Source organism: Bidens hawaiensis, unplaced genomic scaffold (assembly GCF_021521415.1).
Source record: "Bidens hawaiensis isolate Kalapana, Puna unplaced genomic scaffold, B.hawaiensis_p1.1 tig00049720_1, whole genome shotgun sequence".
NCBI classification, from domain to species: Eukaryota; Viridiplantae; Streptophyta; class Magnoliopsida; order Asterales; family Asteraceae; genus Bidens; species Bidens hawaiensis.
The window spans coordinates 35015-51957 of NW_027498894.1; the positions used below are offsets into that span (position 1 = coordinate 35015).

Here is a 16943-nt window from a genome sequence, read left to right on the forward strand (position 1 = left end):
TATTAATCCCAATTATCTTCTTTTGGTTGATGTCGGTCCCAACTAACGAATTGGCTGCTAACGGTCCCAACTTTTAATATGTTTGTTCCCAGCGGTTCGTGACTAACGATATCCTAACGCTGTTAGTTGCAGGTCGCCGAAAAACTCATTTTTTCCCGGAATACTCCACATTTTTGTCCCAAACATCTTTGCCACTTTGTATTGGATCTTTATGAACATTTTTATAGTAAAAGCTCCAATTATTGAGGTCGCCGGAACCCTAGAACCATCGTTAGAATCGGTTGGTTGTGCTCAAGTGGTGGTGAGTCAATTGGTGGTGGTGGTGATATTAAGGTGGTGTTTTATGAAAAAAATATGATTTTTCCGACCAAAAACATTTTTCGGCGACTTGCAACTAACGGTGTTAGGATTTTCCGTTAGTCTTAGACCCTTGGGAACAAATATATTAAAAGTTGGGACTGACAGCAGACAATTCGTTAGTTAGGACCGGCAACAACCAAAAGTAGATAGTTGGGATTAATAAAACCAATATGCCCAATAATTAATTAGTAAACATGTGACATGAGCTTGCTATAATGATTAAATGTGGGAATAACATCTTAAATTATGCTATTCCATGATAATTAAATAAAGAGATAACTCGTGATCTTCTTACTAGAACCATTTTATATAAGCAAGTGGTTTTTGATAAAGATAAGTTAACTCACTTTAAAGATATGACAATCCCTTAAATTACTAAGCGAATTGTCCTTGATATTTTAGTAAAAATAGCTTTTATATTATACATAAAACATCAATTAAGATTAGTTGAGTTGTAAAGGATTAACCTTGAATACCAAGTATTAACCCACATAACTCTTGAATAATTATAGAAATCGTGTAATAACCACTCAAAAGTTATTTAAAATATGCAATGTTGCATACTCACTTAACGAGTAATTAACCGATATTAGTGTATGAATATCAACAATCCGTTTTCACAACATTGTTGATAGTTCCCATTTCAAAATGATCAATCACTACAAATATTTCATTTGGTCCATGTTAATATTAGGATTCATGCTTTTTATTCAACCAAGCCCTTACAAAAATTACGATTTCTCGACTTATCATTAAGCTCGGAATCTTGGCGGCTATTTTAAAGATTCTTAAATTATTACCAAAAACCTCACAAGAGTGGCAGTTCCCCAACTTCTTGTCAAGCTCAGTATTTAAGGGTTTGTTTTAAGGATTCTTAATTTATCAACCAAACCCTCACAAGAATTGCAATTTCTCGACTTATAATCAAGCTCAGAATCTTCATGTCTATTTTAAGGTTCATTAAGGCTTCACAAGACTATCAATTTCTCAGCTTATCGTAAAGCTTAGCACATGGGGTATCTTTTTGGAGTATTTTAACATTCCTCGTCTAGTGATAATTGCAACATAACCATTAATTATTAAAATTAAAAACCAATCACATGTGTTACTATCATTATTAAACTTCAATTAAGATTAATTATAAACCAAGATAATATTATGAAAGTTTAGTCGCTAATAAGCATAATGATAATTATCAAAGTAGTAGATACAAACATTATCAACTTGAAACAATTTAACCAATTTTGATGACTATTCCTTAATGCTAATAACTTCTCCCAAAAGCTTAATCTCCTTAATTTTCAAGGGTTGAATGGATGAGAATAATTCCCTTATTAAAGGTGATGAAAAGAGGTGGTTGAAGTGGAGTAAATGGTGTATTGAGGTCTATCGAGGTATATTAAATGAAGAAGACAAGCATTCAATTTATAGGCTGATATGAGCTTCAAAATACGACTGTGCTAAGCAAGGCACGACCATGACGTCACTTTTGTCATGTTGCATTGATTGTTCTCTGTCATATCGTACAACTCAAGTTAACACGACCGTGATAAGGAAGGCACGACTGTGTTGAGTTCCACAACAATCCAAATTTCACCATTTTTGTCATATTTTCTTGTATTGAAGACATGACCGTGTTTTGGGAAGGCCATGTTTTGCTTTATTATCTTCTATTTTGTCTTTTCCTCTTGTTCTTGATAACATGAGGTGTGTTTTGGTTAACACGGCCTTGTTTTTATTTCCTAATTTTTTTCTTTATTCCGTATGCTCTAAGCATGGCCATGCCTTTATTCACCATGGGTGTGTTGAGTCAGTTTTCATCGTTTTTCTTCGTAAATCAGCTTGTTTTATTCCATAGGGATATTTACTTATATAAAGAAATTATAAACATTAGTGGTTATTTATTTTAATATAGTTGTCGAAATTACGCTTATTTGGAGGTGTTTTAGTGCTGCAAATATGTGTACGTTCTTAGACATCAGCCAACCATATAAGGCAGTGGTTTTGGACCTCCAATATTTCTTAACATTCAATTTTTATAAGGGTTATGTACAATATCTTTTATAATTAAGTTTTTTTTACTAATAACTTAGTGATTGGCCACAAGTGAAGAGTGAGAGTGTAAGTTCTTATACTTTCTCTCTTTGGTAGATGACACTTCCAACTTTCACTTTGTCTCTCACTGCTCCCAACTTTCAACCTATTTGTTTTTATCACTCCCCCGTTAAGTTAAGGCTAACGTCGTTAACTGAGACGCTGATGTGGCTTTTTTTATATTATTTTGTTATTTTACTCAGCTGATGTGTCAGCTTACGTGGCATGCCAACATGGAATTTGTTTTTTTAGCACCACCGATGTCCACCACTGCCTTTTACCACCACCACCACCTACCATCCGTCACCACCATCCACTTAATAAGTGTGTTGTATTTTAATTGATGTTTGCTAAAAAAACAAAACAAAAAAAAAGAATTTCCATGTTGGCACGCCACGTAAGCTGACACATCAGCTGAGTAAAATAACAAAATATTATAAACAAAGCCACGTCAGCGTCTCAGTTAACGACGTTAGCCTTAACTTAATGGGAGAGTGATAAAAACAAATAAGTTGAAATTGGAAGTAGTGAGAGATAAAATGAAAGTTGGGAATATTATCTACAAACGAAAGAAAGCTGTAAGTGAATAAGCCTTATTATTATTTTATTATTTGAAACTTATACGTTGTGCGTCAAAATATACGACGATACAGCCAATGAAACCACACACCCTTTTCCACGCTGTCATTAATTCCTCGATCTCATCTCACCAATTCCGCCCGAAAATTCTCCCCCAAATCTCCACCATACTCAAACCCTAACCCTAACAATCTTCAATTCAGCAACACAACTGAATTCAAGTAAAATCAACCATGAGGCCACCAAAGAGGACGATCCACATGATCTCGTCATGGCTACGGCGGCAGCCACCGAAGGTCAAAGCCTTCCTCGCCGTAATCGCCGGCATGTTGGCTTTAGTGCTGCTGCGTGCGATTGTGCACGATCATGATAACCTATTCGTTGGTGCTGAAGCTGTTCACTCCATCGGAATCTCCGTCCTTATCTATAAGCTCATGAAGGAAAAAACTTGTGCTGGTTGGTAACTTATTGTTACTTATTATGTAAATATTATACATTGCTAGTTGTATATTTCGATGTTATTATGATGACAACGATTAATCGCTGATTACGCCCTATTTGGTCAAAATAAGTCAAATGAATTTTTTTACATAAAATTTGGTTTATATATGTATATTGAAAAATTACATCACCTTGCGAGTTGTACAACACTTGTACAAAGGACGGTTAACAAACCAAGTGTACAAAGGCTTAAACGTAGGTTGTGCAGTTATTAACATTGGTCGCATGATTATTTTATAAGTTCCGTAATTAGTTAACTTTTATGTATAATTTTGTTTACTTCATGCGTAATTACTTATATCGTATGTGTTGTGTTACTTCATGTGTAGTTATGGTGAAAAAGGTCCTCGTGCACTTTTATATGTTCAGCGTCCTTTGTAAAACTTTTCCTATATATATAAGTAACGTACAAAAATATGAAAAAAATAAAAATAGTGCATATAATATGCTATTCGATCATTTTAAATATTATAAAAATACCAAAATAATACATTCTTTTGTTTGAGAATTTTGTAGTAAATGTATGTTAAAATTTATATTTTTGTATTTTATATATCAATATTTGTAAAATGTAAAACTAAAAAAATGAATAAAAAATAAAACTAACAAGCTGGTTTGAGCTTTTAATGAGCTGAACTCAAGCACGATTGTTTAGCTTGATAACATAAACGAGCCAAGCCCGTGCTCGCCCTGGCTCGGCTCGGTCGTGAACAGTCCTAGATATTATGCAGGATATTTCTGAAGAATTTGTTAGAATTTGGGTTTCTAGTTGTGTTTGTGTACAATATGTTAATTTGATTTGGCGTTGCATGATTATAGGGCTATCACTGAAAACACAAGAGCTAACAGCAATGTTCCTGGCTGTTAGATTATACTGCAGTTTTGTAATGGAATATGATATACACACTTTGCTCGATTTGGCTACATTGGCTACAACATTGTGGGTTGTATTTATGATTCGGTTCAAGCTCAAATCAAGCTACATGGAGGACAAAGACAACTTACCGATGTACTATGTGGTATGCAAAACGTATTGTGTTGTGTTAAAGGGTCATGTATAATCAACACGTTAAATGTGTCATTTACTTAACACTGACATAGGCATGTTTAATAAGTAGGTTGCGCAACATGACATGACACGTTTATTATGATTAAATATAACAATTTTAATAACACAAATGACACGAGACACACAACAAGTTTAACATGATTAACTTTAAACAGTTCCATAGCACGAGAGACACCTAGTTTAACACAATTATTGACATGAATCGCGTAACGTGGTAAATAAACAATAAGATATTACCAACTTGATAAGATAAAAGTTGTAAATAGTTACAATTCATAAAATTGTTAACGAGCTACACTAGCTGGTTAGAGAACAGAATTTAATTATAATATATTTTGAAAATTATATAAACTACGGCGTTTTGATGAACGTGCCTTAAACGTGTCGTGTCGACATGTTAACCGCTTTACTTGATTAGTTAAACGTGTTATTCATATTATTAACGGGTTGAATCCGTTTAGACACGTTTTTAATCTTGTCATTAACATGTCGATCCATTTATAGCATGTTCAATTCAAACCCTACATTTAGTTTCGTGTCCTGTCGACAAATTAAGGGGGTGTTTGGGATTCCTTATTTTAGCTCCTTATAGCTTATAACTTATGGGTTGTAAGTTATAAGGTGCTTGGGAAAGTTAGGTTTTGTGAGTGTGTAAGGTATAAGTTACAACTTTGTAACTTATACCTTATGTCTTAAATAAGTTATAAGGAGGTAAAATAAGGAATCCCAAACACCCGCTAACTCATTTTGCACAATTAGTTAAATGTGTTATCTGTGTCATAAGTGGGTTGAACTGGGTTGGACATGTCTTCAATCGTGTCATTAACGTGTGACCCTTTTTTATGACCTTGACCATGCTTAACTTAGTGGTATGTCATCTCACAAACTTTATATATGGAATGCCCCATAGAAGTTGCTTCATTTCCTTTTTAATAAAGTTCTCATGTCAAATTACACATTTGTACCTCACCATCACTACAAATAAGATGATGTAACCTTTAATGTAGGCGGTTCCTTGTGTGTTGCTAGCTTTGTTAATTCATCCGTCAACTTCCCATCACATCGTCAACAGGATATTTTGGGCATTTTGCGTTTATCTTGAAGCGGTTTCAGTTCTACCTCAACTCAGGGTTATGCAGAACACAAAGGTATGCTATTGACCATTAAGAATCTGACTTTTTACTTCAGTTTGCTGACTTTTTATTCCTCTCACAGATTGTTGAACCTTTCACGGCTCATTATGTGTTTGCTCTCGGTGTTGCAAGATTCTTGAGCTGTGCTCATTGGGTTCTTCAGGTTTTGGATAGTCGTGGGCATTTACTTACCGCCCTCGGTTACGGGTTGTGGCCGTCTATGGTTCTCATCTCGGAGGTCGTTCAGACGTTTATACTTGCGGATTTCTGTTATTATTATGTGAAAAGGTTACACCCTTAACTTCGTAACATTACACATGATTTTTTATCTTCTTTCTGCATTTTTATAAATAGGTATTGGCAATTTTGTGCCGAGTACTTGTACCGAACCTGTATTGACCGAACACAATCAGTCCTAGACGTGTGCATGAAACTGAAAAAACCGAACCGACTGTTTGGTTTTATGTTTTTTGTAAAAGCTGTACTTTTGGTTCGGTTTCGGTTTTGCGTGTAATTAAAACCGGAAAAATGAAACGAACTGAACTTATAGGTTTTCATTTATTATTTTGAGTTAAGTAATTTATAATAATTACATATATAGTTTAGCACAAGTATTTTAGATCAAATATATATTAATCTATTATTATTAGCTAACAAAATAATTTAGACCCAAGGTCCCAAGTTCATTATTTTTGACCAACTTTTTTTTTACAAAATTTTAAAGCCCAAATGGCAAAAGCGAAACTGAACCCAAACCAAAAACTGAAAAAACCGAAACCAAACGGTTTTTAACAACTTAAAAACCGAAATTTCTGTTTTTGGTTCTTTTTAAGCTCAAAACCGACCCATGCACACCCTTGTAACGGTATGGTTATTCATTTTGTGTTTTTGGTCTTGGTACCATTTGCTATTTTCAATGGTGCTGGTACTGACTACTTGACTAGAACCGAGCCGATAAAATCTGTACGATATTCTGTTAATACTTTCATTTATCTTCAGTATTGGTACTTTCTGGTACTGTACCAATCTTATCCTTATGTGTAACCCGAAAAAGTGATTAGCTAGACGGGTCAATCATGATTGAATGTGGTTGACCCGTATCACTGATAGGGTTGTTACACGGGTCTTGTTTATGGGTTGGTGGGTCATAGCCGACAGCCCGACACGGACCCGAAAATTGTGTTATACACGTGAATATGAACACGATACGGATATTTATGGGTTGACATGGACACGGTTTGTTTAACTTGAATATTTAAATATTTTATTGCATATACATTATTTAAAATTATAAATTTATTGCAAATAATAAAAATGTGCATAAAACATTTATGTTCAATTTGTTCAAGTCAATGCAAAAATTTCTTTTATATTTTAAATTTTGACATAATATACCCAATTATTTTAAGGGATAACCAAAAACACATTTTAGAAAGTTAAAAGCATTAATCTGGTCGCTAAACGTGTTCACAGGTTCTAACTGAAACTGACCTGAACCTGTTTAGACTATACCCAAAGCTGCTAAGTTTGTGCGTGATACTGACCCATGGTTTACCTACTGTATAATTTGAGTGACACAGATTAGAACCCATTTAGCCAACAAAGAATGACTCAGATCAACCCATTTGTTTAAGAATGGGGTGTATAATATAAGTATATTACTTGAGTAATTACATGATATGCGATAAAAGTCTGTAAAATTTTTAAGTTTTATGAGCCTATGAGGTGTTCTAATGTTGTTTGCGGGTTTTGGTGTTCAGTGTTTTTGGAGGGCAACTTGTTTTGCGTCTACCTTCTGGAGTGGTGTAGAAAGTGCGAGGAAGAAACTTGGAGTCTCACATTTGTTAGTTTACATTTCCTCCGATACAGTTAAAGTCATGTGGATGGACAGTTGTACATGTGTGACTTTCTTATAATTTTAAACCTTAATTTTACTATAGTATCTTCAGTTATGATTATTAGTTTATGGGCATCATTTATTTTTCCTTTTTCATCAAATGAGAATACAAGATAATTGTTTAATAAGGTTCGCAAATTGAAACCTCAGCATAGCAGCATTCTCTCTGATGCTAATAAGTAGGGCATAAGTGTGGAAGCTAGCTTCATCCTGTGGTGTTTACCTATTTCTATTATTCTATATCATCGTATTTAAAATTTGAAATTGATATGGTATGAACCACGAAATTAACAAGCTACTGGTTTTGAACGCGATGCAAATCCACTGGTAAAATAGAAATCTCAATTCGGCCTAACCTCTCATGTTCGATGATGTCCATCATAAAGGGCGTCTTAGCTTCAATGCGTGCCCTTGCAAAGGGTTTGGCACTTTGGCTACATCACCCAAGGGCGTGTAAAGCTCTGGGTTTAAGTGATAGCGTGAAAGGTAAATTATTGAAATAATGGCTATTTGTTGATAGTAATTCGTTAAAGAAAACTACGGCTTAAAATTTTTAAACCGAGTTTGAGTTGTGGCCTCACTTGTTGACTTCACTCATCTGAAAAAAAGTCCAAAATTAGCCTATATAATGATATGTTAAAGCAAGCCTAAATGATATTTCTCAACTGTCCTAAATGATATTTCTCAACTGTAAAACCAACCATTGAAAACTCTTGTTTTCCCCTATCAAAGTCACTCCCACTAGGCACCAAGTTTCTCTAGTACACCAATTAATCAGCCACAATCATTCATCAGTTCTTCTTTGGCTACTGTGTTCATGACGATCGTGTTGCTCTTCCATGGTGGTCGTCGTCGGGGAATCTCCTTCCTTATCTATAAGCTCAAGAAGCAAAAAACTTGTGCTGGCAACTAGTTATCACATTTTTTTTGGTTTGAACTAATATGATCTAGTTAAATGCATAGGTCTTCTAGATGACATATTTCAATCTATATGCAATCAATTTAGTTTCTGAACATTTGCTTGTTTAATATATGAGCATACAGATCAATGAGAGCAATCATTTAAATAATGTGTGCGGTGTCGGTTTTAGTAACATTGTTATATGACACAGGATTTTTAACACGACTAAATATAACTAGTCCAGTAACACACATGACATAACATGTTTAACACAATTATTGGTACACAACACTTAGCACGGTTGATAACTAATGCGTACTAATGTATAACTAACACAATAAAAATAAAAGTTATTAAAAGGTTATAATCCATAAACTTCTTAATGAACTGCGCTAGTCGTTAGTAAATGGAATTTAATTATGATATATTTAATTATTTATAAACTAGAAGTTTAATTTGTTTTGATAGACGAGCCTTAAACATGCCATGTCAAACATGTTAAGCGGGTTGAACCCATTTAAACATGCTTTAATCTTGTAATTACATGGCAACCCGTTTATGATCCGGGTATTTTGAATAACCCATAAAACTATACAGGGTTTGATGGTAGTCATGGGGTTAGAGTCCGAAAACATGACCAAATTCAAATTAGTGGTAAACTAACAAACTGTTCATTCTAGCATCATAAGCAAAACAAGTTATTGTACATTGAATTCTTCAATGACAAAATATTTGAAATACTAGTGGTGTAATTTTTTTTTTGTTTTGTTGCTAAAATGAAGCTAGTCGGGATATATGAGCTAGCACAATAAAAAAGTAGCCGATAATGATAACTAAATGAAGAACAAATCTTCAAATCAATGAAGAGCAAACCATCTGGAATATCTACAACATGAAGAGGATATCTAACCCGTTTATGTTTTGATAGTCGAGGTCATCTAATTCACACTGATGATGGATGCTAGCGATTTAGAGACAGAAGATAATATACAAATCAAAGTTGAACCAATATTGTCTCATATTTTTTTGACTTCCAGCATATAATTAAGAAATAATGCTGACAGTTCACAACTTGCAAATTTTTAAAACTACCGATGACCAGGTACGTGGTACTTTTGCGTATTTGTAGTGTATATTTTTGTGTTTGTAGTCTTGTACAGATTTAATATTTTGTAACAAAGATGGAGGAGCGATATATTTTTCCAAAGGCAGCTAGAGTAACAATAATTTTTCAGACTATATATATATCTGGTTGAAGTACTTAGATATATTAATTGTAATGTTAATGTGTGTCAGTTAATCTTTTGCATACGTTAGGATAATTAGATACATTGTTATTATTTGTTAATGACATTATTCTCTTAAAACTACAAACGTTTAAAGTTGATAATGAAAATGTTTAATTTATAGTTATGCTGCTGAAATCTGTATATTGTCTGGATTAACTAGTTATGTCATTAGACATTTAGACATATGTTGATATCAAGCTTGACGTAAGTAATAATATAAACTCTCCTTGACCCCTTCTAGCTAGATCTTTCATCGTTGTTACATATTTACTTTACAAAATTGTTTTTTTTAGAAAATAATTTATTAAGAGCATATGAATACTAACGGATTATCTATGGATGACCAGTCAATGAATGGCCAATAGTGTAGTTCGTAACCCACCAATGAATGGCAAGTCACTTTTCCAATACCAGTTACTTGTAAATGACCATTGGTAAATGTTCCTTGGTAATATTATGAAAGCACCCGAAATCTGATACCAGAGTAATCCGTCAACAAATTCTTTATCCACCTCATGTTTTGGGATGGAGTATCGGTTCCCATGAAAAGATGTGTGTCCTTCTCTGAATGCCGCTGTGACAACTAGTTTAGTTATGAAGTTGAAAGTGACGGGTAGAAAGCGAGAAAATAATCTATAATATATCACTTTTGCAAATTGCAACCCTACGTTTCATTTTATAGTTTTATATCTGTATTTCAATAACATATGCGGTCTTCGTATCAGCGTCTTGCCCGTTTATGATCTAACCTGATTGAAAAGGCTGAGAAACGCATAATTAATTAAAAGAATAATACATAACCAAATATATAACGATATATTTTTTATGTAAATTTTAAAAAATAAATAAATAAAACATTAAATGATGTTTTGGAAGTATCTATAGGATGCTTTGTATTTACTTGTACTACCTAGACTTTCCCATGGTGACGTGGGTGGTCCAGCTGTACTTCCCATACATCGCGTTTAAACCATGTTCAAAGTTCAAACTGCTTACATGGCTATAGCTAATGTGATACATCAAAAGTTGACCATGACCTTTGACCCCCATGAGATCAACATCTTATGATTTGTTGAGACTTGAGACTTGACACTAAAATGTTAGGACCACAATGAACTCCATATCGAATATAATGGACTTGACAAGGAGTAAAAGCTTCAGAAGTGACATATAAATTAATGTAGTGGTCAGTTGCCACACTACAGAAATATTGATTTACAAGGAATCGAAAATATGATAAATTAAGAAATCGTTTCGATCAAACGTTTTAGCGTGAAATTAACATGACAATAACCAAAACCAAACAATGTAAAGAAATGATAACAATACATTTTTATAACGTTATATGGATAGCTGACCAATGGCACTCCTATGTTTTTTGATATGTGCTAGAAACGTTTTAGTTGTGGATTCAGGATTTTTTTTAGGATTGAAGTGGGCCTATGAAACGGTAACATGCTTTGAGGAAAAAAAAACAAAAAGAAAGAATTAATATTTTGAAATTGAAATACTACTATTAACACTATTATAAATTAATATACACACCTATATAATTCAAACCAATTCATTTCTAATTATTCTCTTAAAAAAACACAAACACTTTCATTAAAGGGAAAAAGAAGGAGAAGGTGAGGCGAAGGCGAAGGCAAAAGCAAAAGCAAAAGCAAAACGAAACAGGAAACAATTGTCGACAAGGCGCCGAACAAGCACAACAATTTATGGCGCAATTAAGAGACGTTAGCCATTGACAAATTTCAAAATCAATTGGATGAATTTGTACTTAATTAAGAGATTAGCATACTAATGATAGACCACCCACATACGAATCTACCACTTTGAAAACTTGCTAGGCAGTATGTGCATAAACCATGGGAAAAGAACGTACCATTTCAAATAAAATATAAAAAAATAGGTTGCATGTGAGAACTGATGGGTATTGTAGTGTAAGAGGTAAAAATATAAATGAGTAAAAAGTTGATTTGGCATGCTACCTAGGAATGCATGTGGGAATAGTGAGCTGTCGCATTACGAATTAATAGTTTTGCAAACGATGAAAGATGAACATGATAGATTTACAAACTTAATTTTGTATTTACAAGTGTAAGTATATGTTTATTCTTTAAATTTCAATTTCACCCCTTCATTAAATATAATATCTGTCTTTTACCCATTAATGTTTTACTAATTTGATCTTTCTTAAATAATTGCTGTTTGTTAACTTCTTTTAATGAATACGCAAGTGTGTTTAAAACAAATTTGTATTGAAAGTAGTTTATTTATTGGTTTAGGAAGATATATAGCGTGCCTGTACCATACCGCTGCTTTAACAAACGAAATCAATACAAACTGTACCGTTCTTTGTTTTATGCTCTTCGATCGATGTAAAACGAGATTTTGATTTTTAGTCACACGATTTTGTTTTTTGGCCTACACCAAGCAACTTTTATGAAATGAAAATTGTAAACAATTTTTTTTCGTGTATATAGTACACACTATACCGAGTATCACTATCCTAATATAAGCAAGTATTTTTCTTTTTAATTAACTTTTTTGTGTAATAAACTGTACTAATTGTCGGTACCGTAATAGTAATGAAACAAATTGAACTAACACCGACCAAACAACATTATTGAAAACTGAACCGCCACAATGCACGGGTTTCCTTCGCTACTTATAAACAATTTAAATTTAGAAGTTCAAAAGAAGTTAAGATCATGTGTTTTCTCTGCCACATGCTACAATCTTCACTTGTGCTATGCCCCCTTTGTGATGAGTATAGGTGCATGTGGTGTATATCAGTGTGGGTGGCAATGATAGTGAAAACTCATGAAATGAAAATCACTAAATGCGTGTCCTGTTGGAAGGTTAATAATCAGTAATCACATCCCTAATTGGTTAATGAGACCAAAAGTTAATTTCAAATCATGCATAAGAAAATAATAAATTGGTTACATTCCAAAAAATATTTCTAAAATGATTTAATAAAATTTACAAACTTACCAAAAGTATCTAGTTTAATACATAAACACCCACAAATTTGACCACATAATGTGATACCATATATACCATATAGGCTTTCCATATCAATATGACTCTTTTAGATCAAATTTGACCACATAATGTGATACCATATATACCATATAGGCTTTCCATATCAATATGACTCTTTTAGATCTATGACGTAAAAGTATACACCAAACACGTATCAAATGTACGTAAATACATAAGAGATTTTTAACTTTAAAATTATCTAGAAATTATTTGGAAAGTACAATGATTAAAGCTGATTGAAGAGGTAGGTCCCAGCAGAGCCCAGTTGGACCCGCAAGACTCACCTCAAAAAGGGACGTCTGCGCAGTTGAACCCGCAAGACTCACCTTCAACAGGGACGTCTGCGCAAAGGCTAAACTCGCAAGACTCACCTTGAAGAGACGTCTGCGCAGAAACCAACTGGATCCGCAGGACCCACCATGCTCAGAGACGTGACGTCCTTACGCGCAGTACGCAAGCTGTTCCCGCAGGAAAAGCCTCCCAATGGTCGACGTACTCCGCCTGTTCCCGCAGCAACGGATACTAGCGATCAGGGAAGGCTACCCGCGCAGCAAGGCTACACGCACAAGGCACTTAACTCTTAAATAATTCAGTAGTGTCACCTGAAGGAGTGAGCAAGCCGGGAACACTCCCGCACAAAGCCGGGAACACTCCCGCACAAATGAGCCAGTCCGTACGATACTGGAGGATCTTTTGTACTGTACCTGACGAGGTATGGACAAAAGATTTGACCAAAGATACGACAGCTCACTGACAACAGTATGACGAGCAGCACGCTCTTGTACTGTATGTCACTATCAGCCGCTGCCTACTCACCAACCTGTCGGAAGACGTGCATAGCCTGCAGTTGGTGGAACAGGAATAGTACACAGCCGGCCTGGTCACTATCAGCCGCTGCCTACCCACCAACCACTAGCATGGCACGTGCGTAGCCCACAGTTGGCAGAACAGGAATACTATTCAGCCGGCTGTACCTGCTTGGAAACATACCTTCGGCTATAAATACTCCAACACCTTGGAATGGTATGGACACATTACATTACATTACATTATCTTATCACATCTTATCTTTTCTAGCAATCTCTTAATATACACTTATTTTCAAGAGCAATCTAGTCTGATTTTCACGCCGGAGGGTGGTCACAAGGAGGTACCCCCTTCTAAGTGACGAGCTCACGGTGTCTGTTTTGCAGGTCACCAGAAGAACCATCTTTGCCGGACATAACCCCTCGTGGGAAACATCTATTTAACCCCCAGATTATCCGTAATCTGCCCGGGGTCGATTAGTGTTTCTTCACTGATTAACACGCCTGAGTTTCACCATACACTAACATTGATACCATTATAAGGTTACAATGCCCGGGTTAGCATGTAGATTGCTAGAAATGACTTGTTTTGACTTGCATTAACTTTGGGTAAAATTTTTAATAGTTTTTTAACATACATTTGCTTTAGTCATATCAAACAACTACTGTTTTTACTCTATTATTATACTTGAATAATATTAAATAACTCAAAGAACTGTTACTGTATTAATGCAATAGATATTATGGACATAATAAATTATTAATACATTATAAGTTTATAAATGTGACAGGTGGGGGTGGTGTAATTAAAAATTGTTAATGGTTTGATCCCGGCAATGAATATTAATGGGAAAAGTGTTCGATATTAAATTAGCGTGAGTACCGAAGCAAGAGAGAAGTACACTGGCGTGACCATCGTAAACTTAGCAATTGCACATGGAACGTGGCCCTCATCAATTATTTCCTCATTATTCAAAAATATATATATAATTAAATATCAATCAACTCACTCTAATCAATTCATTAATAAATAAATACTCATCTTCAAAGGTCTATTTTCACCGACAACACACTATATGTTATATGACTATATCAAGTTCTGTAAAGTTCTTGTATTCAAGGTGCTCTAAATTTTGTTTACTAGAATAAATTGTTTTATATAAACAAGAGATTATTTTATAGATGTGTGTATACTATAATTCATAACAATCATCAATGCATTATAAATTTAGCAACATCTTATACATTTACATATAATTACTATATTAAAGTTTAATCTAAAAATCACATAATATCATCTTAACTTACTACTATATATAGAACTTTATATATAAGGATGTTTGGAAATTAATGATGCCAAACAAACCGCTTTGTACCGAAATAAGTTCGTTGTTTTACCATGATTTGGTTCATTGGTTAAGGATTGAAAACCTACTAGTAATGTAAAAAGAGCCTCCATTAAATTCTTATAAATAAATTACATGTACTACCATGAACCATATTTATCATCATAAAAACATAATTACAATCTAACAATTTGAAGAAAAACCAATCCAAGCGACTGTACTAATATTCGATTTAGAAATTATATCAAAATAACCATATCCTAAGGTTACACGAAGCCGATTCGAGAGAAAGAACTAGGATGAAAAATCACCGATATGGGGAGAGAGGTGTTTGGTTGGTTCCCGAATCCCTTCCATCCCAATGGCCTTTCTCATCTTTGCAAAAGTCTCTCCATTTGGTCGACTTTTGCCCTTCAACCCGACGGCCACTTTGGTCGTTTGCCTACGTGGCCGATCATTCCAATCTCCCTAAGTGGCCGATCATTCCAATCTTTATTGTAAGTGTGACAAATGCTAAACTAAAAATCATATAAATCTAGAACAATACTTCAAAATCCAACAAAATCTAGGAATAAGGTTATTGAAATAATTCCAGAAAAAAATAACAATTATGAAAGTTTACAATTTAATTTAAAGCACTATCAAATAATTAGTGATCTACTACAACCAGTCATATCCAGACCACAAAACATTGTTAATAACTTTGTAAGGAGTAGCACACTCCAAATATTATTATTATCTTCTTCTTCTTCATCATCATCTGATCTCCTACTTGTTCTGCGTCATCGAGTTCTTGCAATGCGCAATCGCCCCCTGAATCGCACTCTGCAGTTCCTCCATGGAAGATGAGTTACTCGAATACATTCCACCGCCTCTCACCACACTGTTTCGGCATAATATCCCAGAATGACTAGGAGATGACCTCATCGACGACGGGCAGCTCGACACGCAACTTCTCCGTCTCGGATACAGAAGGTTTCCGGAAAACGAGTGAGAAATCACGTCGGTTTTAGTCGCTGGAGGCGACTGCAATGTTTTGTTCGAGAGCTTCTCGTACAACGGCCTGGCTTTCTTCAGATACTTTCTGAACATTTCCTTAGCCGTTGTACTCATTCGTTTTGCAGAGGATCCAGATATTATATTAATATCTAGATCCACCCTTGTACCAGTAACTACTGGTGCACTAGTACTGGTACATGTTTTCGTCTTATTACGAAACACGTATGGGAACTTCGACAACGTGAAATACTTACTAGTCTTCTTTTGGTTGTTGTTGGTGCTGTTAATAGTGCGGACGCTCGAATTCAAAACCAACAATTTGGTGCTAAGGTGCAAGTCGTCATCGGTTACAGAGCTCGGGCGAGACGAGTCACACCCCTCGGTCGAAAACGAGGAGTGTGAGTCAGACGAGTGTCTGGCAGTGGTGGCAGAGGAAGAGGTGGAGGACGAGGACAACAAGAGCGTGCGGACCATAGAGATCCGCGGCGATAAATGAAGCGGAAGAAGTTGCCCCTTGTAAAACAGGTCATCCGCGGGACAAAGATTAGTAGCTGAGGATTTGCGGGGAGATAACGAGACAGTAAACTCGAATTCTGATGACGAAGAAGAGTTAGTTGGGGATGATGGAAGGGTTTGTGATCGTTGGGTTTTACCGGGTTTCCGGTTATTATTATTATTATTATTATTATGGTGTTGGTGACCCATTGTTACATTTGGTGGATCTGTGGTTAGTGAGGTTGAGGGAGATTTAATGGGAGAGATAGAGACTGATTTAGGGCGTTACCTTCGTTGCTTCTATATGTGTTAGTTAATATTGGTTTTGGAATGATTCTTGTAACTATTTCTGTTTATTTTTTTAAGAAACCTTTTACATGGAAACGGTTGGAAAGGTCGCCGACGTCACGTTTGATTGGGGGG

At 35.0% G+C, this 16943-nt stretch overlaps 2 protein-coding genes across 2 annotated transcripts; one reads left to right on the forward strand and one right to left on the reverse strand.

Annotated features, from left to right (window-relative positions):
* The first annotated feature begins 3250 nt into the window (after positions 1-3250).
* LOC143598159 (uncharacterized) lies at positions 3251-7767 on the forward strand. The gene is made up of 5 exons (XM_077076451.1): positions 3251-3489; positions 4354-4553; positions 5611-5751; positions 5819-6024; positions 7497-7767. The coding sequence occupies exons 1-5, from the start codon at positions 3267-3269 to the stop codon at positions 7543-7545; spliced, it is 819 nt and encodes a 272-aa protein (XP_076932566.1). The 5' UTR covers positions 3251-3266; the 3' UTR covers positions 7546-7767.
* Positions 7768-15554: 7787 nt separating this feature from the next.
* Positions 15555-16730, reverse strand: LOC143598153 (putative membrane-associated kinase regulator 1). The gene has a single exon (XM_077076446.1). The coding sequence runs from the start codon at positions 16728-16730 to the stop codon at positions 15795-15797; it is 936 nt and encodes a 311-aa protein (XP_076932561.1). The 3' UTR covers positions 15555-15794.
* Between the last annotated feature and the right edge of the window lie 213 nt (positions 16731-16943).

Coding starts and splice junctions, on each gene's coding strand:
- LOC143598159 (XM_077076451.1), top strand. CDS start 3,267: ATGAGGCCACCAAAGAGGACGATCCACATGATCTCGTCATGGCTACGG. Junction 3,490..4,353: donor GAAGGAAAAAACTTGTGCTG/GTTGGTAACTTA, acceptor GCATGATTATAG/GGCTATCACTGAAAACACAA. Junction 4,554..5,610: donor ACTTACCGATGTACTATGTG/GTATGCAAAACG, acceptor CCTTTAATGTAG/GCGGTTCCTTGTGTGTTGCT.
- LOC143598153 (XM_077076446.1), bottom strand. CDS start 16,730: ATGGGTCACCAACACCATAATAATAATAATAATAATAATAACCGGAAA.